General features: G+C 46.5%; 2 protein-coding genes and 1 long non-coding RNA gene across 3 annotated transcripts in view; 2 read left to right on the top strand and 1 right to left on the bottom strand.

Annotated features, from left to right (window-relative positions):
- On the top strand, positions 1 to 25,830 carry F2 (coagulation factor II, thrombin). The gene is given in 14 exon segments (NM_001122985.1): positions 1 to 87; positions 470 to 633; positions 1,530 to 1,554; positions 1,783 to 1,833; positions 3,263 to 3,368; positions 3,477 to 3,613; positions 5,260 to 5,574; positions 5,898 to 6,026; positions 6,114 to 6,240; positions 6,760 to 6,927; positions 7,691 to 7,864; positions 8,174 to 8,355; positions 25,353 to 25,423; positions 25,571 to 25,830. Coding segments are annotated over 14 exon segments (1,872 nt in total). The 5' UTR covers positions 1 to 8; the 3' UTR covers positions 25,715 to 25,830.
- Positions 14,154 to 18,149, top strand: LOC146405267 (uncharacterized). The gene is made up of 2 exons (XR_014837004.1): positions 14,154 to 15,234; positions 15,580 to 18,149. It is a non-coding gene; the product is annotated as an uncharacterized LOC146405267 (long non-coding RNA).
- Positions 25,212 to 26,617, bottom strand: part of CKAP5 (cytoskeleton associated protein 5) — a 112,989-nt gene continuing 111,583 nt past the window's right edge. Inside the window, exon 29 of the mRNA XM_085011205.1 lies at positions 25,212 to 25,256. The gene's annotated coding sequence lies outside the window, so the exon portion shown is untranslated. The remainder of the gene's footprint in view (positions 25,257 to 26,617) is intronic.

Genomic DNA, 26,617 nt, shown 5'->3' with positions numbered 1-26,617 from the left:
GACACACTATGGCGCACGTCGGAGGCCTGTGGCTTCCTGGCTGCTTGGCCCTGGCTGTCCTCGTTAGCCTTGTGCACAGCCAGCATGGTAAGGGGGGCCTGGAAGCTGGGACAGACCGGCAGACTGGGATGTGGGCCAGGGGGCTGGGGTCTCCTGGCTCGACAAAGAACACGGCGCCGGCCCCCAGCCGGGTCTCAGCTCACGGTGTCCAGCTGAGGGAAGGAGCCGGGTGCTCAGGGCTGGACAGACAGGGACTGCTTCTCCTCTTGCAATACCGGGAGAGGGCTGGGGCTGACCTGTGAAAGGAGGGGTGCTAGTGGGCTGCTGTTAGCAGCCTCTGGGGGGCAGCCGCCATCCCAGAATCTCCCTTTTGGAAGCCAGCAGGCAGGCCAGGCTTGCTTCCTGCCCCCATGGTGGCCAAGACAACCTGGCTCCCAGAGGCCACTGTCCCACGCCCCTCCTCCCGCAGTGTTCATGGCCCCTCAGCAAGCACTGTCGCTGCTCCAGCGGGCCCGACGCGCTAACAGCGGCTTCTTCGAGGAGATGCGGAAGGGCAACCTGGAGCGAGAGTGCGTGGAGGAGCAGTGCAGCCGCGAGGAGGCCTACGAGGCCCTGGAGTCTCCCAGTGAAACGGTGAGCTCCCCCGAGAGGGAGACCCCAGCTGCAAGAGCACAAAGGAGGGGGGTGCGGAACCTGGCAGCTCTTATCTTCATCTCTGGGCCCTGTTTCACTGGGCTGCCATGATGAGCAGCTCAGCCTCTGGGAGGCCCTGTCACTTGGGCTGTGTCAGGGTCCTGGGGTCTGGTGAGGCTTCAGCATGTCAGGGGTCCTCCCCGGTCTTCAAACATCTGTCTATGTTGGGGTCACTAGAGCCCCCAGTCCTGGACACGTAGCCTATCAACTTTAGTGTTTGTTTTGTTTTGTTTTTGTTTTTGTCTTTTTGTCTTTTCTAGGGCCGCTCCCGTGGCATATGGAGGTTCCTAGGCCAGGGGTCGAATTGGAGCTGTAGCCCCCGGCCTACACCTGAGCCACAGCACCGCGAGATCCAAGCCGAATCTGCAACCTACACCACAGCTCACGGCAACGCCAGATCCTTAACCCACTGAGCAAGGCCAGGGATTGAACCTGCAACCTCATGGTTCCTAGTCGGATTCATTAACCACTGAGCCACGACGGGAACTCCAGCTTTAGTTTTGCTGTGACTTGTGTGCCCCCTTGGGAGGTGGGTGTCTGGTCAGGCCCAGAGACCAGCTTCCCCTTCCCGGAGGCTCTGCCTGGGCCCCTCTCCTCCAGTCCACCCCCACCAGGAGATTCCCTTTCAGCCTTGGCCAACAGAAGATGGGGGGCTCCTCTCTCCTCAAATACTTGGGTTTTTGGGAAAAAAATTAGGAAACTCTGCCACAACCTCCCCAGAGCCAGCCCTGCGTGACCAGGGTAAGGGAAAGAGGATGGTCTAAGAAGGCAGAAAGTTTACTAAAAAAACAAAGCAGGATCCTGCCACAGCCTCACTCTCAGCCCTTGTTTTTCAGGATGCATTCTGGGCCAAGTACACAGGTGAGCACTGGGAAGGGTTTGCTCCAAGAAGGGAGTCTGGGGACCCCAGAGAGAGAATGCTCCGTCCCTGAGACCCTTCTGGTCCATCCAGGCATCCCTGCCTCCACCCAGGTCTCTCCCTTCTATCCATCTGCCCATCTCTGTTTCTGAATGTCATCCCATCTACCCTTCGCTTGAACCCATCCTGTCTCTGCCTTGATCTCAGTGGTTTTTCTGGGTCTTTTCCAGCTTGTGAGTCAGTGAGGAAATCTCGAGAAAAGCTGGTTGAATGTCTGGAAGGTAAGGAACTGACATGGGGGTTGGGGGGACAGGATATGAGGGGATAGCCTTGGAAAAGAGCACAGTAGGGGTGGGTGAGGAGTTGTGGCCCAAGGGTGGTGGCCTCTGGCATCTGACATTGCCATTCTGGTCCTGAGGTCCAGGATATATCTTTGCACCTGGCTCTGTGCCTGACAGGAAGATGATTAATGTTGGAGAAACTAATTAATGAATGGGTAATGAATGATGATTTTAAGGCTTCACTCTCATCCAAACCCTACATATGCCAGGCAGTCTTCCCCGTGTGCCCGAGGCAGAGCTCCAGTGATGTCACATTCATTCTCCAAAGCCTTGAGGGGCTCCCCACTGCCCCCAGAACAGAGCACAGGCTTCTTACTTCTTAGCCTGGTGAATTTAGCAGGTTCTGGCCTTTACCTTCCCTTTTAGCTTTAGCTCCCATTGCACTAACTCTGCACCCAGACCCCCAGCTTGCTGACAGCAAGCACTTCTCTAAACAGGCCTAGATGTTTCTATCTCCTGGCCCCTGCTTACATTGTCATCTTCCCCTGGCGTAATCATCATTGCCCTGCTGAAAACCTCCCTATCCTTCGAGAGCTAGTTCAAATGCCACCACCTTGCTGAGCCTTCAAGGTGCATCCGCCCTCTTCCACAGCATCCTGGACACACCTTTAGTATAACATTAGGCCCCACTAGTGGAACTCCGTGAATCACTGGCCATACTTTCATTTGTTATATAAGTTATTCAGTAGACATTTAACTAAGCCCCTGCTGTGTATCAAGGACTAAGGCGAGTGTTGGGGATTTTAAAAGAATCAGGGAGACGGCAGTTTCATAGAAAAATAAAAATACAAAACATCAAAGTAATTGATGGGAAAGTTCTGATCCAGGGGACGAGAGCATTCTAGGAGAGGGAGCGTTTTATTTGCGGGCCGAGTCAAGGACAGCTCTCCAGAAGAAGGAGAGTTCTACCTGGATTTGTGGGATGCACTGTTGAATAAACAGGAAAGCATTTAAGGCAAAGGAAAGAAGAGTATGTTCAAAGGCCTTGAGGCATGAGGAGCTAAGATACCAGCACAGGTAGATCAGGGCCAGATTAGAAGGACCTTTTTAATTTTTTTATCCTGCTGGCTATGAGGAGCCCCTGAATATAAGCTCCAGAAGGGCAGGGACCCACCTTTACTATTGTCTTATTCATTGCTATGTCCCTGGTACCTGGCGCAGTGTCTGTCATGTGGCTGTCACCTAGTAGGCACTCAGTAAATATTGGGTGACTACTGTTAAATGAATTGAAGAACAACTGGGTACAGAGGAGGTGCTGAGTAAATGCAGGTTAAGGATCATGGCCCAGAGGTAGCTTGGAGGGGATGGATCAACAGAGCTTTGCCTAGAGAGGAGGGGACAGATCTTTAGTGGGCTGGGGTCTCTGCAGGTAACTGTGCTGAAGGTCTGGGTATGAACTACCGAGGGAACATAAGCGTCACCCGGTCAGGCATTGAGTGCCAGCTCTGGAGGAGTCGCTACCCACATAAGCCAGAGTGAGTAATGGGCAGGCCTGTCTGCCAGCGGGCTGGGAATAGGGGAGAGGAGACCCTGGGGGCGGGGGCGGGGAGAGAGGCCTCCTGCTGAGCAATTTCTTATTCCAGAGTCAACTCCACCATGTACCCTGGGGCTGACCTGAGGGAGAATTTTTGCCGCAACCCAGATGGCAGCATCACTGGGCCCTGGTGCTACACCACGTCCCCTACCGTGAGGAGGGAGGCGTGCAGCATCCCTGTCTGTGGTGAGCTGTGGGGATGATTAGGTGATCCATGGCCAAGGCTCATGGATTTTCTTGGGCCTGGCAGCCTGGGATGGGAACCAAGATCCTGGCTCCGTTGGAGTTGGGGGCAGTGATTTACGACATGTTTGGGCTGGTTGGTTAGTGAAGTCAGGAGACCAGAGCGAGTTAGCTTCTAGCCTCCTCCTCTCCCTCCACAGCCTTTGCTTCCTTATGATCCAGGCTGCGGCTCATTCAAAATAGGCTTTCCTTCCCTCTCGAGGCATTCTTCCCTTCAGGAAGCCCTTCCTAACCATTTCAGTCCACAAGCCCTTTTCCAAGCACCACAGATCAAGCCCTGCATGATGCTGTCCTTATTATTCCCATGGTGTGTCAGCTGGTTATACAGCCACAGTAATGCTGCAAAACCCACAAACCCCACAAAATCACAAACAACCCGAAAAGCTTGGAGGTATACCCCAATAAGCATTCATTTCTTATGTGTCTGAGAGTCAGCTGGGGTGGCTTTGCTGATCTCAGCTGCAGCAGCTCCTGTGGGATCCACTGATGTAGGCTGGGGTCAAGGGGTGGCCCTGCTCCAAAGGATGGGTCCATCTGAGCTTGGCTTCTTGTTTGGATGGGGTCAGGTCTGCTCCATATGTACACAGTGTGGGGGAGGCTGAAAGGCAGCATCGGTCCTGGGAAGCTCTTCCATGGGGATGGTAGAAGTACCAACCTTGCCCTCACGCCTGGTCTCAGAACTGAGGTGGAGAAGTACACCTGTGCCTGTAAAATCACAGGGCAGAGGATATGGATGTGGGCAGGGGTGAAGAATTAGTGCCAGAAACTCAATCTACCAAACGAAGATTGCTATTTTTTGTCCTTCATGCAGCCCTAAAGGACCCAATGCTGGATCCTGGGGTCAGTTTTAAAGCAAGTTACCAATCTTAGTAACAAAAATAGCTACCATTTACCAACACCTGTGATAAATATGTCTGGGCCTCCTAAAATTGACCTACCCCCCATGTAGACATCCTCACTGGGTCCCAGCTATCTTTCTTTCTTTTCTTTTTTTTTTTTTTTTTTCTTTTTGCCTTTTCTAGGGCCACTCCCGCGGCCTATGGAGGTTCCCAGGCTAGGGGTCTAATCGGAGCCATAGCCACCAGCCTATGCCACAGCCACAGCAACACAGGATCCGAGCCACGTCTGTGACCTACACCACAACTCATGGCAATGCCAGATCCTTAACCTGCTGAGCAAGGCCAGGGATTGAACCTGCAACCTCATGGTTACTAGTCAGATTCCTTAACCACTGCGCCACGACGGGAACTCCCCAGCTATCTTTCTTGATGTGCCTTTGTGAAAACAGGATCCGTAAGGAACTCCAGGCAGTCATGACCAATAGATTACAGACAGCACAGGAGGTGAAACCTGGTTACTATCACTGGCTTATCATGTACCAGACACTTATGCCATATATTTTAACTCTCTGAACAACCCTGCAAAAATGCATTAGTAATCCTTTCACAGGCAAGCAGTCTGGGACTCAGAGAGGGTAAGTGATGTGAGGTCATATAGGATAAAGGCCGCATGGCAGGGATTCACATCCTGTCTGGCTGGCTCTAGGTAAGGTCCCACCCACTCTGCTCCCCTGTCTCCTCACCCACCAGGCCAGGGGCGAGTCACTGCGGAGCTGATCCCACGCTCTGGAGGCTCCACAGTGAATGTGTCACCTCCACTGGAAACGTGCGTCCCCGAGCGGGGCCGGCAGTACCAGGGGCGCCTGGCGGTGACCTCACATGGGTCCCCCTGCCTGGCCTGGGGCAACAGTCAGGCCAAGGCCCTGAGCAAGGACCAGGACTTCAACCCGGCGGTGCCACTGGTGGAGAACTTCTGCCGCAACCCAGACGGGGACCAGGAGGGCGCGTGGTGTTACGTGGCGGGACAGCCTGGCGACTTTGAGTACTGCGACCTGGACTACTGCGGTGAGAGGGCAGGGCAGGGGGCCTGAGACTGAGGACACAGCCTGGAGGGAATAGCAGGAACAGTGCCTTCGCTGATCTAAGGCTTACCACGTGTGCAGAGTGCGTTCATGGCGGGCTATTAACAGGTGGGGGTAGTTCCAGCCCCCTCTCACAGCTGAGGAAACTGAGGCCTGGGAGATTTGGTTGCCTAGGAACCCAGGTGCGCTTGTGCTCTTACCCTCCACACCAAACCGACTCCCTGGCCGGCCGGGAGCTTGGGGAGGTCTAGTGGGTGGGTAAGGAATGGCTCTGCGCAGCCGCAGCTGGTGTCTGGGTCCCTGCAGAGGAGCCAGTGGATGAGGAGGTGGGAGATGCGCTGGGCGAGAACGCGGATGCGGCCATCGAGGGACGCACCACCGCGGACGATTTCCAGCCCTTCTTCAATGAGAAGACCTTTGGCGCCGGGGAGGCGGGTAAGGCAGCTCGCTGAGGGGCGCGGGGTCACGGGGCGGGATGGGGCGGGCTGCGCTTGGCCTCTCACGGTTCCGCTTGCTCGGCAGACTGTGGGCTGCGGCCTCTGTTCGAGAAGTCGTCCTTGGAGGACAAAACGGAAAAGGAGCTTTTCGAGTCCTACATCGAAGGGCGCATCGTGGAGGGCTCGGACGCCGAGATTGGCCTCGCACCCTGGTGCGTGCTGCCTGTCCCCACCAGCCCCCCGCCGTCATTCCTGGGAGACTTCTCCGCCCTCACAGGCCTAAGCTCCACAAATAAGGCTAGCCCGGCACCAACATCTCATCCAAGCCCGGCAGCCACCTTTTGAGGGTGGGTTTGTTACTTCTCCAAAGCCTGTGGTGAAGTGGAGGCTCAGAGCGCTTAAGTGACTCGCTTAAGTGGTGCTGCTAATGAAGGGCTTCCGCAGCTGGACTCGATTCCAGTCCTTCTGCCTCCAGAGGCTGTGCTAAGTTGTGCCAACCCTGGCCTGGAAGAAGCTTGAATGGGGGCGGGGGGCAGTGCAACAAGCAGGAGGCGGCCTCTCGGGGTCCCATGGATGCCCAGGCCCAGTCCCCAGGAGCAGCCAGGTCAAGCTGGGGTCTGGCCCAGCAGGTAGCTCTCTCCACTTAGTTCTTAAACCTGAGACTTCCTGCTGTAGGGCTGGTGGGGGGTGGGCAGCCACTCCCAGGCGGTGATACTTCCCAGTTCTCCCAGGCAGGTGATGATTTTCCGGAAGAGTCCCCAGGAGCTGCTGTGCGGGGCCAGCCTCATCAGTGACCGCTGGGTCCTCACCGCTGCCCACTGTCTTCTCTACCCACCTTGGGACAAAAACTTCACTGAGAATGACCTTCTGGTGCGCATTGGCAAGCACTCCCGCACCAGGTACAGAAGTGGGTGCCCGTGGGTGACAGGCAGGGGTCCGAGTCCTCCAGAGTGACTGTGTCTGCACATCTTTCACAGTAGAAAACCCAGCAGCTTTGGCGTTCCTGTCATGGCTCAGCGGTTCACGAACCCAACTAGTATCCATGAGATCTCGAGTTTGATCCCTGGCCTTGCTCAGTGGGTTAAGGATCCCACGTTGCATGAGCTATGGTGTAGGTTGCAGACTCGGCTCGCGATCCCACGTTGCTGTGGCTGTGGCGTAGGCCCACAGCTGTAGCTCTGATTTGAACTAGCCTGGGAACTTTCTTATGCTGTGAGTTTGGCCCTAAAAAGACAAAAACAAAGAAAACCTAGCAGTGTCTGCTGTAAAGTCCATCTGGCCACATCCTGACTGAAGCTTAGACCCAGAGAGAGAGAAGTTAAACCTTTGCACAGAGCAGAATTCTGGCCTGCCCCTATTGCCCCTTCAGGTGCCAGGATGTGGCCCAGGTGTGACCTCTGAATAGAGGCTGTTTGGATCAGGGCGTGTGTGCCTCCCCCTGCTTGCCTGGGCTGTTTGATCCCAAAGCCCTGGGCAACTTCAGGCCAGGAGGAAGCTGCCAGGGGGCTGCCAAGGAGGAGCCAGCCCTCTCCCCTCCCTGGAGGCTCACTGATTACCCTGACTCCCAGACCCTGAGGGCAAGCAGGTTCCTCCCTCAGGGAACTGGCCGCCCCTTGCTGGGTGGCCTCGAGCTTCTCATTGTCTCTCTTGGGGTCTCTGCAGGTATGAGCGGAACATCGAAAAGATCTCTATGCTGGAAAAGATCTACATCCACCCCAGGTACAACTGGAGGGAGAACCTGGACCGGGACATCGCCCTACTGAAGCTCAGGAAGCCCATCACCTTCAGCGACTTCATCCACCCCGTGTGCCTGCCGGACAAGGAGACGGCAACCAAGTGGGGTGGCCAGGGGGTGTGGCGAGGGGGTGCTGCCAGCATGGGGCTGGGGGGGGAGGGCAGGCCGGGGAGGGGGAGTGGCATGGGGCAGGATCACGGCTGAGGTGGCCTGAGCTGAGTTCTGGGCCTGACCCTGACACTCTGTAGCTTTGCTGGAGTTCCTTCCCTTTTCCAGGCCTCAGTGTTTGGGAGTAAACCCCAAAGGTCTCCCTGTGCTTGTGTTTTAGCTTCAGGTCTTTTAGAGATGGTGTTGGGGCCAGGAACTCCTAGACGTCCTGTTCTCACTCGATCCTTCTCTCTTCTCCAAAGGTTGCTCCGGGCTGGATACAAGGGGCGGGTGACAGGCTGGGGCAACCTGAAGGAGACCTGGACAACCAGCGCCAGCGAGGTGCAGCCCAGCGTCCTGCAGGTGGTGAACCTGCCCATCGTGGAGCGGCTGGTCTGTAAGGCCTCCACCCGGATCCGCATCACGGACAACATGTTCTGTGCTGGCAAGTCCCCAGGGTGTGGCTGGGCAGGCGGGAACAGCAGGGTCTCCGGGAGGATTGAGACATGTTAAGAGCCCAGGCCTGGGTTCAAGTCCTGGCCTCCAGTCATTTACAAGCCATGTGACTTTGGGCAAAGTTGCTTTACCTCGTGAAAGCTCAATTTCTTCCTCTGTAAAATGGAGGTGAAAGCCTCTACTGCATTAGGCCATGTGAAGGTTAAGCGAGATCACGTGTGTCAAGTGTTAGTTAGGCGTGGTGCTGGTCTCGGGTTAAGTTGTCAGTGTATGTGAGCCAGATGGCAGCAGAGGCCCAGGGTGGGGGCGGGGGGAAGCCATTCATTTGTTTAGTCATTCAGCAAATATTTCCCAAGTGTCTTCTGTGGTCCAGGCAGTATTCCAGGGTGTCCCGCAAGGACCCTAACAGGCAGATTCCTGTGTCTTCAGAGAGCCTTCTTCCTAGAAGGAGAGAGTGTCAATAAACAGATCTAGAACAGCAGTCCTTCTAGGGAGAAAAACGAAGCCAAGTAAGGGAGAGAGAGCTGGGGACAGAGATGTTCTAAATCGAGTGGTTGGAAGAGGCTAGAGAAGGCCTCTCTGAGAAGTGACGTTTGAGCAGAGACTAGAAGATGTGAAGGAGTAAACCAATCTAGAGAAAGAGCACTCCAGACTGTGGAGACAGCAGGTGCAAAGGCCCTGAGGTGGGAACATGCTTGGCATGTCTGAGGAACAGGAAGGCTGGGGTGCAGGAGACACAGGAAGGGCAGCGCTGGATGAGTGGTGAGAGGTGGACAGGCAGAGAATGGGTGCTTTCTTCAGGGCCTTAAGGACTTTGGCTTTTCCTGAGAATAGAATATGATCGGAGAGTTTGGGGCCAGTCAATAAGTCATCTAACTTGATTTTTTTATTGTATTTTTTAAAATGTGTATTCAGACTCAGAAAAGCTGCAAAAACAATACAAAGAATTCCTTTATAATATCATCCAGATGCTGCCCCCCCTTGTGTGTGTGTGTGTGTGTGTGTTTACACACTATTTGAGAGTAAAATGTATGTAAGTTGCCTTTTTTACCCATATACTTAAATATTTACCAAAAAGGGATGTTCTCTGCTATAACCATGGTACTTTTATTAAATCAAGAGATTAATAATGAGAAAAATTAATAGTGATGTAATACCTTTATCTAATTTTTAGACTTTATTCAGATGTTTTCCAGCTGTCTTTCTCAACAGTTGTCTTTCTTAGCAAAACAGAAAAAAATGTTTTTCCCATCCAGGATCCAGTCAAGGATCACACATTGAACTTAGTTGTCTGTCTTTCATGACTTGGACATTTTGACAAGTATAGTCCAGTTATTCTATGGACTGCCCTCACTTTGGGTTTGTCTAAGGTTTCCTAATGGTCAGATTCGGGCCAAGTGATGTTGTCCCAGGCATATGATGTCTTTGTCTCCTAACTGGTGAGATTAACTCTGACCTCTTGGTTAAGGTGGTGTCTGCATCTACCAGGTTTCTCACTGTAAAGTTCTATTTTTCTCTTTATGACTAACAAATAACCTTGTGGGGAGGAAGTTTGAGCTGTTATCCTGTTTCTTATCAAATTGTTCTGCACGGAAAAAAAAAAAAAAAAGGAAAAAAAAGGGAGTTCCCGTCGTGGCGCAGTGGTTAACGAATCCGACTAGGAACCATGAGGTTGCGGGGTTCGGTCCCTGCCCTTGCTCAGTGGGTTAACGATCCGGCATTGCCGTGAGCTGTGGTGTAGGTTGCAGACGCAGCTTGGATCCCACGTTGCTGTGGCTCTGGCGTAGGCCAGTAGCTACAGCTCCGATTAGACCCCTAGCCTGGGAACCTCCATATGCCATGGGAGCGGCCCAAGAAATAGCAAAAAGACGAAAAAAAAAAACCAAAAAACAAAAAACAAATTGTTCTCCTAACTATGGTGGCTGCTAAATGGTGATGTTCTAATTCTGTCATTCCTTCTACCTTCATTAGGTATTTTATGGTAAGGAAGAGGTTTTCTTTCTTTCGTTCTGTCACTGTGGACTCATGGGTCCTTACTTTGTTCTAAAGGTTATAATTCGTTATTATCATTATTTCGATGTTCAAAATATCCCAGGTTTGGGCAGTGGGAGTCCTGGAAACCTAGCTTTCTGTGACTTTTGGAGATGTCCTGTCAATTTCTGAGTACTTTCTTACTTTTCATGCAGCAAGATGTTCCAGGTTCATCCTACTTCCCTTGGAGTAGAGAATGGTATTTAGAAACCAAATCTAGGAGTTCCCATCGTGGCTCAGTGGTTAACGAATCCGACTAGGAACCATGAGGTTGCAGGTTCGATCCCTGGCCTTGCTCAATGGGTTAAGGATCTGGCGTTGCCGTGGGCTGTGGTGTAGGTCACAGATACAGCTCAGATCCCACGTTGCTGTGGCTGTGGTGTAGGCCGGTGGCAACAACTCTGATTCGACCCCTAGCCTGGGAACCTGCATATGCCATGGGAGTGGCCCTAGAAAAGGCAAAAAGACAAGAAACACAAACAAAAAGAAACCAAGATCTGGGTGCCAGGTGTGCACGTCGTTAATGGGGGTCATTGCTTGTAGGCCTTCTCAGTAGACAGATTTGGAAAATACATATATACCAGCATCTGTCTCTATTTTCTTTCCATTTAGCTATCTAAAACCATGAGTTTGATACTGAAACTTCCCATTGCAATGCAACAGGATTAATTTTAGCTTCTCCTTTTCCACATTGTAAACCTCTCTGTTGATAGTGAGAAAGCTGACTCTTGCTGTCTGTAATAATGCATTTACTTATTTGGTTAATACTTAAATACACAGTTTCAGAATTACTCATCCATAGCTGTGAAAAACAACCCTACGAGCTAGAGTTCAGCGTTTCTTCACAGTTCTGTTTTTTAGCCCAAAGATATGTAGTTGCAGTACTATGTCTAAAAATAACTTGGATTAGGAGTTCCAGTTGTGGCTCAGAGGGTTAAGAACCTGACACAGTGTCCATGGGGATGTAGGTTCGATCCCTGGCCTTGCTCAGTGGGTTAAGGATCTGGCATTTCTGTGGCTGTGGTGTAGGCAGCTCCAATTTGACCCCTAGCCTGGGAACTTCCATATGCTGCAGGTGTGACCCTAAAAGGAAAGAAAAAGTAATCTGGGTTATTTCCCCTCACATGTTATTTATTTTAAGTACGATTGGGCTCATTTGTTTCTTTTTACTTTTTTTGCCACTCCTGTGGCATGTGGAAGTTCCTGGGTTCAAACCCACACTACAGCAGTGATCTGACCTGCGCAGTAACAATGCCAGCTCCTTAATCTGCTGTGGCATGAGAGAACTCCTAGGCTCATTTGTTTCTGATAGTGTTCCATATTGCCCCCCCCCATCTTGTTGTTTTCATTTGTTTATTTCTGGAGTATAGGCATACTTTCACTTTATTTATTACATATTTTTTTATTTTATTGAACTATAGTTGATTTACAATATTAGTTTTCAGGTGTATGACATAGTGATTCAATGTTTTTATAGATTATACTCCTTTAAAGTTATTACAAACTAATGGCTGTATTTTCCTGTGCTGCTCAATATATATCCTTGTTGCTTCTTTATTTTCTGCATAGCAGTTTGTATCTCAATTCCTACCCTTACATTGCCCCTCCCGCTTCCCTCTCTCTGCTTGTGACCACTAGTTCTCTAAATCTATGAGTCTGTTTCCTTTTTGTTACATTCATTCCTTTATTTTACCTTTCATATTTCACATATATGTGATAACACAGTATTTGCTTTTCTCTGTCTGACTTATTTCACTGAATGCGATACCCTCTAGGTCCATCTATGTTGTTGCAACTGACAGGATTTCTTTTTTTTTTTCTTTTTTTGTTTTTGGCTATACCCATGGCAAGCAGAAATTCCCAGGCCAGGGATCAAACCCATGGCACAGCAGCAACAATGCCAGATCCTTGACCCATTGAGCTACCAGGGAACTCCAGAATTTCACTCTTTTTTATGGCCAAGTAATATCTCATTGTATACATGCACCACATCTTTATCCATTCATAGCTGATGGATTAGGTTTGTGCTTTGCCTTATTATCCTTCCCAGATATTGCAGCTTTTCATAGATTGAAGATTTGTGGCAATTTGGTGTCAAGCAAATCTATCAGCACCATTTTTCTAACTGCATTTGCTTCGCTTCATGTCTCTGTGTCACATTTTAGTAATTCTTACAATGTGTCAACTCTTTTCATTACTAAGAGTTCGGTGATGTAGTGGTTAGGACTCAGTACTTTCGCCACTGTAGCCTGGGTTCAATGCCTGAACTGGGAATTAGGATCCTACATCAAGCTGCTGCACATCACAGCCAAAAAATTGTTTTTTCGTTATTACGATATTCGTTATAGGGATCTGTCATCAGTGATCTTTGATGTTACTATTGCAGTTGTTTTGGGGTATCATGAACTGCGCCCACATAAGACAGCAAACTTAATAAATGCTGTGTGTTCTGACTGCTCCACCAACCACTCATTTCTCTGTCTCCCTTTCCTCGGCCCTCCCTATTCTCTAAGACCCAACAGTATTGAAATCAGGCCAACTAATAACCCTACAGTGGCTTTTGATGATCCAAGTGAAAGGAAAAAGGAAGAGTTGCATGTCTTTCATTTTAAATCAAGAGTTGGAAAAAATTAAGCTCTGTGAAGAAGGCTTAAAAGCCAGGCCTCTTGTGCCCGTTAGCCGAGCTGTAAATGCAAAGAAAATATTTCTGAAGGAAATGCAAAGTGCTACTCCAGTGAACACATAAATGATGAGAAAGCAAAACAGCCTTATTACTGGTATGGAGAAAGTTTTAGTGGTCTGGATAGAAGATGAAATCAGCTACAACATTCAAAGCCAGAAGTCTGAAGCTAGCAGAGCTTGATTCGTGAGGTTTAGGGAAAGAAGCTGTCTCCGTAACATCAAAGTGCAAGGAGAGGCAGCAAATTATCCAGAAGCTCTAGCTAAGATAGTTAAAGTGGCTACACTGAACAACTGGTTTTCAGTGTAGACAAAACAGGCTTATATTGGAAGAAGATGTCATATCTACGACTGTTATGGTTGGAGAGGGGAGGTTAATGCCTGATTTCAAAGGACAGGCTGGCTCGCTTGTTAGGGGATAATAACAGCTGGTGACTTGAAGCCAGTGTTCATTAACCATTCCACAAATCCTAGGGCCCTCAAGAATGATGCTAAATCTCCTCTTCCTGTGCTCTCTAAATGGAACAACAGAGTCTAGATGAGCAGAGTCTGTTATAGCAGAGTTTACTGAATATTTTAAGTCCACCATTGAAACCTATGGCTCAGAAAAAGATTCCTTTCAAAATATTCCTTCATTGAAAATGCACCTGGTCACCCAAGAGCTCTGATGAAGCCATACGCAAGATGAATATTGTTTTCATACCTGCTAACATGACATCCATTTTGCAACCCATGGATCAAGGAATAATTTCAACTCTAAAGTCTTATTTTTTTATTTGGCTGCACCCATGGCACGCAGAAGTTCGTGGGCCAGGAATCAAACTCATGCTACAGTAGTGACAATGCTGGATTCTTAACCTGCTGAGCCACCAGGGAACTCCAGGTCTTCTTAATATTGTTGTTTTTCTTTTTTTGGCTGCCCTGTGGCATATGGCGTTCCCGGGCCTGGGGTCAGAGCTGAGCTGCAGTTGTGCCCTAAGCCACAGCTGTGGCAACGCTGGATCCTTGTGCCGGGCCAGGAATTGAACCTGCATCCCAGTGCTCCCAAGATGCCGCTGATCCTGTTGCACCACAGTGGGAACTCCAGATCTTATTATTTTTAAGAAATACCTTTCATAAAGCTATAGGTAGGTGCCAAAGATAGTGATTCCTCTGATGGAGCTGGACAAAGTAAATTGAAAAACGTCTGGAAAGGATTCATTCAACATTCTAGATGCAATTAAGAACGTTAGTGATTCTTGGGAAGAGGTCAAAATATCAACATGAACTTTAGAAGTTGTTCCAGCCCTCATGGATGACTTTGAGGGGTTCCAGACATCAGTGGAGGAAGTGACTGCAGATGTGGTGGAAATAGCAAGAGAACTAGATAGAACTGGAGTGTGAAGATGTGACTGAATTGCTGCACTCTTGTGATAAAGCTTTAACAGATAAGGAGTTGCCAAAAAACATAGGAGTTCCTGTCATGGCTCAGCGGTTAGCGAACCCAACTAGCATCCATGCGGACGCAGGTTCAATCCCTGGTCTTGCTCAGTGGGTTAAGAATCCGGCGTTGCTGTAGGTTGCAGACATGGCTCGGATCCAGCATTGCTGTGGCTCTGGCATAGGCCGGTGGCTACGGTTCCGATTGTACCCCTAGCCTGGGGACATCCATATGCCACAGGTACAGCCCTAAAAGACAAAAAAAAAAAAAAAAAAGAAAGAAAAGGGGGGGGGATAAGGCTTTGTTTCTTATGGTTGAGCAAAGAATATGGTTTCTTGTGATGGAAACTTCTGCTGGTAAAAATGCTGTGAAGACTATTGAAATGACAACAAAGGATTTAGAATGTTACATAAACTTAGTTGATAAAGCAGTGTTAGGGTTTGAAAGGATTGACTCCTATTTTTAAAGAAGTTCTACTTTGATTAAAATGATATCAAACAGCATTTCATGCTACAGAGAAATTGTGAAAAGGAAGAGTGAGTTTAGGTGGCGAACTTCACTGTTGTCGTTTTCTTTTTTTCTTTTTTGGCTGCACCTGAGGCATGTGAAACTTCTTGAGGCCAGGGATTGAACCTGCAGCACTGCAGCAACCCGAGCCACTGCAGCTGACAATGGTGGGTCCTTAACCTGCTGAGCTACAAGGGAACTCCTGTTATCTTATTTTAAGAAATTTCCGGAGTTCCCGTCGTGGCGCAGTGGTTAACGAATCCGACTAGGAACCATGAGGTTGCGGGTTCGGTCCCTGCCCTTGCTCAGTGGGTTAACGATCCGGCGTTGCCGTGAGCTGTGGTGTAGGTTGCAGACGCGGCTCGGATCCCGCGTTGCTGTGGCTCTGGCGTAGGCTGGTGGCTACAGCTCTGATTGGACCCCTAGCCTGGGAACCTCCATATGCCGCGGGAGCGGCCCAAGAAATAGCAACAACAACAACAACAACAAAAAAAAGACAAAAGACAAAAAAAAAAAAAAAAAAAAAAAAAAAAAAAAAAAAAAAAAAAAAAAAAAAAAAAAAAGAAATTTCCACAGCCACCCCAGCTTTCAGCAACCACCACCCTGATCAGTTAGCAAACGGCAGTGCAGAGACAAGACCTTCCACCTGCAAAAGGAGTTTGATTTGCTGAAGATTCAAGTGATGGTTAGCATTTTTTAGCAACAAAATATTTTTTATTCAGGTATAGCCGATGTACAATATTGTATAAATTTTAGGTGTGTAACATGTTTCACAATTTTAAGGTTATTGTCCATTTATAGTTATGATAAATATTGGCTATATTCCTTGTGTTGTACAATATATCCTTGTGTATTTATTTTATACTTAGTAGTTTGTATGCAACAAAGTTTTTTTTTTTTTTAGTTTTAGCTTTTTTTTCTTTTTTGGCTGTGCCTGTGGCATGCAGAAGTTCCCAGGCCAGGGATCAAACCCAGGCCACAGCAATGACAATGCTGAATCCTTAACTGCTAGGCCAGCAGGGAACTCCAGAGTATTTTTTTTATGGCCGCACCCACGGCACATGGAAGTTCCCAGGCAAGGGATTGAATCTGAGCCACAATCTGCGGCATATGCCACAGCTGTGGCAACACTGGATCCTTTAGCTCACTGACTGCACTGGGTCAGTGATTGAACTCATGTCTCCACAGCAACCCCAGCCATTGCAATCAGATTCTTTTTTTTTTTTTTTCATTTTTTTTTAAAATTATTTTCCCACTGTACAGCAAGGGGGTCAGGTCATCCTTAGATGTATACATTGCAGTTACAGTTTTTTCCCCCACCCTTTCTTCTGTTGCGACATGAGTATCTAGACATAGTTCTCAATGCTATTCAGCAGGATCTCCTTGTAAATCTATTCTAGGTTGTGTCTGATAAGCCCAAGCTCCCGATCCCTCCCACTCCCTCCCCCTCCCATCAGGCAACCACAAGTCTCTTCTCCAAGTCCATGATTTTCTTTTCTGAGGAGATGTTCATTTGTGCTGGATATTAGATTCCAGTTATAAGTGATATCATATGGTATTTGTCTTTGTCTTTCTGGCTCATTTCACTCAGTATGAGAGTCTCTAGTTCCATCCATGTTGCTGCAAATGGCATTATGTCATCCTTTTTTATGGCTGAGTAGTATTCCATTGTGTATATATACCAGTTCTTCCGAATCCAATCATCTGTCGATGGACATTTGGATTGTTTCCATGTCCTGGCTATTGTGAATAGGGCTGCAATGAACATGCGGGTGCATGTGTCTCTTAAGTAGAGCTTTGTCCGGATAGATGCCCAAGAGTGGGATTGCAGGGTCATATGGAAGTTCTATGTATAGATTTCTAAGGTATCTCCAAACTGTTCTCCATAGTGGCTGTACCAGTTTACATTCCCACCAGCAGTGCAGGAGGGTTCCTTTTTCTCCACAGCCCCTCCAGCACTTGTTATTTGTGGATTTATTAATGATGGCCATTCTGACTGGTGTGAGGTGGTATCTCATGGTAGTTTTGATTTGCATTTCTCTTATAATCAGCGATGTTGAGCATTTTTTCATGTGTTTGTTGGCCATCTGTATATCTTCCTTGGAGAAATGTCTATTCAGGTCTTTTGCCCATTTTTCCATTGATTGATTGGCTTTTTTGCTGTTGAGTTTATAAGTTGCTTGTATATTCTAGAGATTAAGCCCTTGTCAGTTGCATCATTTGAAACTATTTTCTCCCATTCTGTAAGTTGTCTTTTTGTTTTCTTTTTGGTTTCCTTTGCTGTGCAAAAGCTTTTCAGTTTGATGAGGTCCCATGGGTTTATTTTTGCTCTAATTTCTATGCAATCAGATTCTTAACCCATTGTGCCATGGCGGGAACTCCCTATTTTTAAATTAAAGTATATATATATTTTTTTGACATAATGCTGCTGTACTTGTTTGTTTCTTTTGTCTTTTTAGGGCCACGCCTGCAGCATATGGAGGTTTCCAGACTAGGGGTCGAACAGAGCTGTAGCCATTGGCTTACAGCACAGCCACAGCAACACCAGATCTGAGCTGTGACCTACACCACAGCTCACGGCAACACTAGATCCTTAACCCACTGAACAAGGCCAGGGATCAAACCTGCATCCTCATGGAAGCTAGTCAGATTTGTTTTGCTGAGCCACAACAGGAACTCCAATGCTATTGTAACTCTTAATAGACTATAGTATAGTATAGACATAATGTTTTTATGCATCAGGAACAAAAAATTCCTATGACTTCCTTTATTGAGGGAACTGGACCTGAACTGAACCCACGATATCTCCAAGGTATGCCTGTATTAACATGCTCTAAAAAATCAGATTCTTTAAAACAGGTGTGATCAGAGAATGACTCTCCCCTTTTCTTCCTTCCTGTTCCCACTTTCTTCCTTTCCACCTCATTTCCATCCAGGCCCTGCAATGAACCAATCTTGGTACTTCATGGTGTATCTTCCTGTGTTTCTTTTTGCACAAATGAGCAGACACATGTATATTTTCCTATTTTTCTCTTTTCGTATAATATCACAGTGTAGATGTTTATTCAGGGTTTTTTCGCATTATATCCTGGAAATTCATGCCATTTTGATCATAGTGCTTTTTCTTATTAAACATTTTTAACGTATCTGCGAGTCTGTTCCTGTTTTGTAAATCAGTTCATTTGTATCATTTTTAGATTCCACATGTAGGTGATATGATGTTTGCCTTTCTCTGACTTACTTCTTTCAGTATGATAATCTTTAGGTTCATCCATTGCTGTAAGTGACATTATTTCATTCTTTTTAATGGCTGAATAGTAGTCCATTGTGTATGTATGTACATATATATTGTGTGTGTTTACATGTATACACATATGTATATATACACACACATATACGCATGTATATATGTAATCACATCTTCTTTATCCAAGCATAGAAAACAAACTTATGGTTACTAAAGAGGAAAGGAGGGAGTTTGATATTAGCACATACAAACTACTGTGTATAAAACAGATAAACAACAAGGTCTTATCGTATAGCACAGGGAGCAATATTCATATATTACGAAATATAGTGGAAACGGATGTGAAAAAATATGTGTAACTGAATCACTTCTGTATACCAGAAATTATCACAACATTGTAAATCAACTATATGTCAATACAAAATTTTATAGCTGAATCATGAGGAAATACCGTACTGTATTCACCTGCTTCCTGTGTATGGACATTTCCATTTCCAGTGTTTTGTACTTGAACACCCTTTCATATGCTTAATGACCGTTTTTATATCATTTCTTGTGAATTATCTGTTGATAATTTTTTGGTTTATTTTTTGTCCCTTTATCATCATTTTTAAAGAGTTCTTCATATATTAGGTCTTTATTTTTTATTTTGTTTTGTTTTTTCTTTTTAGGGCCACTCCTGTGGCATATGGAAGTTCCAAGGTTAGGGGTCAAATTGGAGCTGCAGCTTCTGAATTACACCACAGCCACAGCCATGCAGGATCCAAGCCGCATCTGCAACCTATACCACAGCTCACAGCGATGCCAGATCCTGAACCCACTGAGCGAGGCCGGGGATCAAGCCCGCATCCTCATGGATTCTAGTCAGGTTCATTACCACTGAGCCACAATGGGAGCTCCTAGGCTTTTATTTGTGATATACTTTGCAAATATATTCTCCCATTTTTTTTATCCTTTATCATTTTTTGCCATCCGATTAAATTTTTTATGTAGTCAAATTTATTTTATTGCATATGGAATTTGAGTCAGAGTTAAAAGAACCTTCCTTTTACCCAGATCATAGAGAAGTTCATTCATGTTTTCTTCTAATACTTGGTGTCATTTTTCTACACTCAGATCTCCAAGTCATTTCGAGTTTACTCTTGCATATGATGCAAGGTATGGATCTAATGTATCTTTTCCCAAATGGCTAATAAGCTATCTCTACACCATTTATTAAAAATTCTAAGCAACAACAACAAAAGACAAAAAGACAAAAAAAAATAAAAATAAAAAAAAAATAAAGGAGTTCCTGTCGTGGCGCAGTGGTTAACGAATCCGACTAGGAACCATGAGGTTGCGGGTTCGGTCCCTGCCCTTGCTCAGTGGGTTAACGATCCGGCATTGCCATGAGCTGTGGTGTAGGTTGCAGATGCGGCTCGGATCCCGCGTTGCTGTGGTTCTGGCGTAGGCTGGTGGCTACAGCTCCGATTCAACCCCTAGCCTGGGAACCTCCATATGCCGCGGGAGCGGCCCAAGAAATAGCAACAACAACAAAAGACAAAAAGACAAAAAAAAAAAAAAAAATTCTATAGAATTCCCGTTGTGGCACAGCAGAAACAAATCTGACTAGTATCCATGAGGACTCAGGTTCGATCCCTGGCCTTGCTCAGTGTGTCGGGGATCTGGCGTTGCTGTGAGCTGTGGTGTAGGTCGAAGATGTTGCTTGGATCCCGAGTTGCCATGGCTGTGGCTGTGGCTGGCAGCTGGAGTTCCGACTAGACCCTTAGCCTGGGAACTTCCATATGCCACAGGTGCTGCCCTAAAGAAGGAAAAAAAAATTCAATCTTTGCCACAGTGGTTTGAGACGTCACCATAATACATATTAGGTTTCTATGTGTGCGTAAGTGTTTCTGGGCATTCTATTCAGTTCTTTGGTCTGCTGTCTATTCTGTTAAAACACTTTTATTTTAATTACAGGGGATTTAGAGTATATTTTAGTTATTGTTCTTATTTTTTGTCTTTTGTCTTTCTAGGGCCACTCCCTCAGCATATGGAGGTTCCCAGGCCAGGGGTCCAATCAGAGCTACAGCTGACGGCTTATGCCACAGCCACAGCAATGCCAGATCCAAGCCATGTCTGAGACCTACACCACAGCTCATGGCAACGCTGGATCCCTGACCTGCTTAGCAAGGCCATATGGATACTGGTTGGATTCATTACCCCTGTGCCACAACTCAAACTCCTGCAGTTGGATTCTTAGCCCGATGCACCACAGCAGGAACTCCTTCATTATTTGTCTTGAGTAAATTAACTAGCAGTTGCAAGCAAACAAAATACGTGGGGATTTGACTTATTAATTAGGCCTATTATTTTTCTATTCTGTACTCCATTAATCTCTTATCTTAAGTTTTTCCCCTTATGCTTTCTTTTGGTTCACTTTTCTGTTTTATTTCTTTCTTTTTTGGCTGTACCGGCAGCATATGGAAGTTCTTATGCCAGGGACTGAAACTGTACCACAGCAGTGACCACAGCCACTGCAGTGACAATGCTGGATCCTTAACCTGCTGAGCCACAAGGGAACTCATGCTGTTTTCTTTCTAAAAATTTTTTTGAGATGACACTTTGGTTAATTACTTACTTTTATTTATTTATTTTTGTCTTTTTTTTTTTTTTTTTTTTTTTTTTTAGGGCCGCACCTGTGACACATGGAAGTTCCCAGGCTAGGGGTCCAATTGGAGCTGTTGCTGCTGGCCTATGCCACAGCCACAGCAATGCCAGATCGGAGCAGTGTCTGTGACATACACCACAGGTCACAGCAATGCCAGATCCTTAACCCACTGAGCGAGGCCAGGGATCCAATCTGCAACCTCATGGTTCCTAGTTGGGTTTGTTTCCGCCGCACCATGATGGGAACTCCTGGTTGATTTATTTTTGATCTTTAATTTTTACTGAGTAGGGCTATACATTTTCCCCTATTCATGGAGAATACTGTGTAGTGTGTTTAAATTATTATTCTTAAAAACTTGTCTAATTTCAGTGTGTATTCTTCTTTCATTCAAAAGTTAATAGGTGGTTTTAAAATTTCTAGATGGGAGGGCCCTTTTGCATTTTTATTTTGTTTTGCTGAATTACAGTCCAGGAATATAGTTTGTAATATTTATACTTTATGGCACTTTTTTTTGAGAGCTATTTATCTGTTCCTGTGAATGTACATGGATATTGATGTGTGCAGGCCTGTTCACTCTTCTCTGCATGTGAAGTTCAGTATATATGTATATATATATATGTGTGTATATATATATATATATATATATATATATATACACACCCATAAATATACCTTATTTAGGTCATTTATATCTTTAGTTTCAGTTCACTTGGTATGTCTTTTACTGAGTTTGGGGTGTTAAATTCCGTTATTAATGTATTTCTTTTTGTCTCCTTGCATCACTTATAATCTTTACTTTATAAAAGCATTTGCTGTGTTATTTGGTGATGTTCTTAAATGTTATTCATTCTATGAACTGTGGCTTTTAACATTAAAAGTGTTCTTCTTTGAATTATTTTCAATTTTATTTTATTTTTTTGTCTTCTAGGGCTGCACCCGCGGCATATGGAAGTTCCCAGGCTAGGGGTCTAATAGGAGCTGTAGCCACCGGCCTACACCACAGCCACAGCAATGCCAGATCCGAGCCTTGTCTGTGACCTACACCACAGCTGACGGCAACGACGGATCCTTAAATCACTGAGCGAGGCCAGGGATGGAACCCGCAACCTCATGGTTCCTAGTCGGATTCATTAACCACTGAGCCATGTCGGGAACTCCCGAATTATTTTCAATTTTAGCGTCACCATCCCTGCTCTCTTTTTCTTCCCATTCGCCTGATAAGCATTAACTTTAGCCTCTATAAATCACTTTGTTTTGTCTCATAGATAGTATTGTAGAATTTTTTTATTGTTGTTGTTTTTCCTGTTTGTTTTGTTTTTCCTTTTACTGCTGCACCTGCCTCATATATGTAAGTTCCCAGGCTAGGGATCAAATCAGAGCCGCAGCTGCTGGCCTACACCATGGCCACAGCAACACTGAATCTGGGCTGCTTCTGCATCCTACAATGCAGCTTGTGGTAATGCTGGATCCTTAACCCACTGAGTGAGGCCCAGGTCCTCATGGACACTATATGGGGTTCTTAACCTGCTGAGCCACAAAGGGAACTCCACATTGTTGAGTCTTGCTTTGTGAGTCAAATTAAAAATCTTGTTTTTTAAAAAGTGATTAAGCCCAGAGCTCCCACTGTGGTGCAATGGGATCAGTGGTGTCTTGGGAGCAGTGGGACACAGGTTCAATCCCTGACCTGGCATAGTGGGTTAGGATACAGAATTGCTGCAGTTGTAGCTTAGGTCAAGGTTGCAGCTTGGATCTGATCCCTGGCCCGGGAGCTCCATATGCCACTGGGAGGCCAAAAATGAAGGGGGAAAAAAGTGATTAAACCTATTTATATTTATTGATAGATTGATAGAATATCTCATATGCTTTTGTAATTATTATGTGTACGTCTTATTTACTATGTTTTCCCCCTGAGTTATCTTTGATTTTCAAATAATTTCATATATATATATTTGTCTTTTGAGGGCTGCACCCAGGGCACATGGAGGTTCCCAGGCTAGAGGTCTAATCGGAGCTACAGCTGCCGGCTTACGCCACAGCCACAGCAATGCCAGATCCAAGCTGCATCTGCGACCTACACCACAGCTCACGGCAACACTGGATCCTTAACCCACTGAGCAAGGCCAGGGATCGAACCTGTAACCTCATGGTTCCTAGTCGGGATTCGTTTCCACTGCGCCACGATGGGAACTCCTAATTTCATATATTTAGGAAGGTTTGCATTTTTGTTCTCCTGTTATCTTTCATCTTATACCTTTTTAAAATGCCCTTAGTTTCTAATATGCTTTTAATTGTTGTAAAGTCAGTTGGTGGAAGTTTCAACAGTCAGTTGACTGACTTTCCTCTTTCTCGTCTCACCTTTTAGTTGTGTTTTTTCTGTCTATTGGACCATTTAATCAGTCATTTTGCTGAGACATCTATCTGGTTGGATGAAGCTTGTCCACTAGTTGATTTTTCAAGGTTATGGGAAGAGAATTTGCCAAGTTCTTATATGTTTATAATTGGTTTTCTGTAGCCTCGACACCTGAAGTTCAGCATGATTAGATATAAAATCCATGGTTCACCTTTCCTTTCTCGAATTTTTTGAAACTACAGCTTCATCGTTGCTTGCTTTGTATGTTTTTGAAGTCTGAGGCCAGTATAATTCTTTGGCTTTTGTATAAGGAGTTGGTCTTTTTGCTTGGAGGCCCCGAAGGTTTCTTCTTCATCTTTGAAGTCTAACAGTTTTATCAGGCTACGTCTCAGAGTTGAGGGTTTCAGATCCCTTTTGCCAGGTGTCCAGGGGATCCTTTCAATATGTACATTCAATCTTTTATTTCTGTGAAGTTTTCTTAGACTAATTATACATTATTAATTCTGTTCCATTGCTTGCTTGCTTTTTTTTTTTTTTTTTTTGTCTTTTAGGGCTGCACCTGTGGCATGTGGAGATTCCCAGGTTAGGGGTCGAATCAGAGCTACAGCTGCCGGTCTATGCCACAGCCACCGCAACTCGGGATCTGAGCCACGTCTGTGACCTACACCACAGTTCATGGCAACGCCAGATCCTTAACCCACTGATCGAGGCCAGAGATTGAACCTGCGTCCTCATGGAGGCTAGTCAGATTCATTTCCTCTGAGCAGTGACAGGAACTCCACTTTCTTTTCTTCTTGAAGGACTTTCTTTAGTCTGAGTTCCATTTCCACCATTTTCTACTTTTCATTTCTTCCCATTGTTTTGTCTGTTTAATTTTTGAATTCCTGATCCTTTTTTTTTTACATACCAAAAATTTGCTCGAGGATATTACATTCAGTTACACTTTTTTTGTTTCATGGTTGTGGTTTGAGAGAGAATTTTTGTTAACTGAGGTATTTTTGTTTTCTTGTAGTATCTTTGTATAGATCTATTTAGTTTTCTGCCGTTCATTTTGTAGATTTGGGGTTATTTACATGATTCCTCATTCATATGCATCCACTTCTTTGACCTAGTGGACATTTTCCCATCCTCATCTCCAATAAGATGTACAGTTAGACATATTAAAGCGGTTTGAAGTTTGGGTGTTCTCTGTCTTCTAGTTATGTTGAAAGTGTGGTTTTTTTCCCTCTCGCTCTCTCTTTTTTTTTTTTTGCTTTTTAGGGCCACACCCATGGCATATGGAGGCTCCCAGGCTAGGGGTCCAATTGGAGCTACAGCTGCTGGCCTACGCCACAGCCACAGCCACACCAGATCCGAGCCACGTCTGCGACCTACACCACAGCTCATGGCAACGCTGGATCCTTAACCCACTGAGCGAGGCCAGGGATCATTCCCGCAACCTCATGGTTCCTGGTTGGATTCATTTCTGCTGCGCCACAATGGGAACTCTGAAGGTGTGGTTTTTATGTAGCTTTTTTTCCCCCTTTTTTTCTTTCTTTTTCTTTTCTTTTTTTTTTTCAAATGGCTGCACCCATGGCACGCAGAAGTTCCTGGGCCAGGGATCAAACTCACACCGCAGCTGTAACCAGAGCCACAGCAGTGTCAACTCCAGATCTTTAACCTGCTGAGCCATGAGAAACTCCTGGTGTTGTCCCTTTATGTTGTTGTGTTGTCTGGGCAGATACATGGGGCTCTTTGGGTAAAGGCCACTGCCGTTATTCTCAGCTGCCTGCATGTCTAATGTGTTTTCTACGTCAATCTGCCTGTTGGGCGGAGAATGGATTGTAGGCAGCAAAAGTAGAATCCAGGAAATTAGTGGTTTAGGGAGGAGGTGTTTGTGACAGGACCAGGCACAGAAGTGCTGAGGAGTGGTTGGATTCGGGATATAATATGTTGAAGATAGAACTGACAAGATTTGCCTAAGGATTGGAAGTGCAGGGGGAGGAAAAGAGCAGGGCCAAGGATGCCTAGGAGTCAGTGGACGGTCCCCAGCAGCATCCCTTGGAGGGAGGGGAGTGGCAGAGCGTCGGCTAGACCCCTGAGTACCCCTGTTCTCTTTCAAGGTTACAAGCCTGACGAAGGGAAACGAGGGGATGCTTGTGAAGGCGACAGTGGGGGACCCTTTGTCATGAAGGTACGTTTCTCCAAAGGCCAGGAGCTCGTGGGTAGATCCTTCTGGAGTGGCTAAGGAGGGACCTCGTTTTGGAAATAATTGCTTGATGGGTCATACTGATACTACCTTGGACTTGACTCTCTTGGAAACCCCATGTTTCTTCTCTAGAGCCCCTTTAACAACCGCTGGTATCAAATGGGCATCGTCTCATGGGGTGAAGGCTGTGACAGGGATGGAAAATATGGCTTCTACACACATGTGTTCCGCCTGAAGAAGTGGATGCAGAAGGTCATTGATCGGTTTGGAGGTTAGGGGCCACCTACGTTCTAGGCGCCTCACTGCAGAATCGCAGAAGCCAATCCAGTGAAAGAATTATTTTTGTGGTTTGTTCTTAAAAGTGTATTTCTCAATAAAAGCGACTCTATCAATGAGCCTCAATGCTCCCAGTGCGGTTCATGGGCAGCTCAGGAAGAGCTAGAACTCTGGACAAACAGGGCCAGCTGAAAGGGGAGATGGTAGCTTGAATTTACGAACATTCAAAATGTTCTTGGGGAGTTCCCATCGTGGCTCAGTGGTTAATGAACCCGACTAGCAACCTCGAGGTCGTGGGTTTGATCCCTAGCCTCACTCAGTGGGTTAAGGATCTGGCGTTGCCGTGAGCCGTAGTGTAGGTTGCAGACAAGGCTCGGATCTGATGTTGCTGTGGCTGTGGTGTAGGCCAGCGGCTACAGCTCGGATTAGACCCCTAGCCTGGGAACCTCCATATGCCACAGGTGAAAAGACAAAATGTCAAGAAAAAATATTCTTGGCTTGGGGCTTTAATGGATTATTTCATTTAATCCTCACAGAGGGTAGTAAACTGAGACTTGGAGAAGTACCTTGTCCAAGGTCACATGGCCATGAAGGGTCAAAGTCTGACTTGAGAGGTAGGAGCCCACCTGTGGCGTGTGGAAATTCCCAGGCTAGGGGTCAAGTAGGAGCTGCAGCCGCCGGTCTACACCACAGCCACAGCCACGCCAGATCCGAGCCTCATCTGCGACCTACACCACAGCTCATGGCAACATGGGATCCTTAACCCAAAGAGTGAGTCCAGGGATCGAACCCACATCCTAATGGGTACTAGTTGGGCTCATAACCCACTGAACCACAATGGGAACTCCTGAAATGTAGGAGATTCTGAAGCCTATGCTTTCAGCCGCTCTGCTTAAGGGCTGT

The sequence above is a fragment of the Sus scrofa genome, chromosome 2 (genome assembly GCF_054392235.1).
Source record: "Sus scrofa isolate SSC_HxYL_T2T_F1_AM1 chromosome 2, Sscrofa_HxYL_maternal_Yorkshire_Landrace_v2.0, whole genome shotgun sequence".
In the NCBI taxonomy this organism is placed as follows: domain Eukaryota; kingdom Metazoa; phylum Chordata; class Mammalia; order Artiodactyla; family Suidae; genus Sus; species Sus scrofa.
This window is presented reverse-complemented; position numbering and strand designations above follow the sequence as displayed.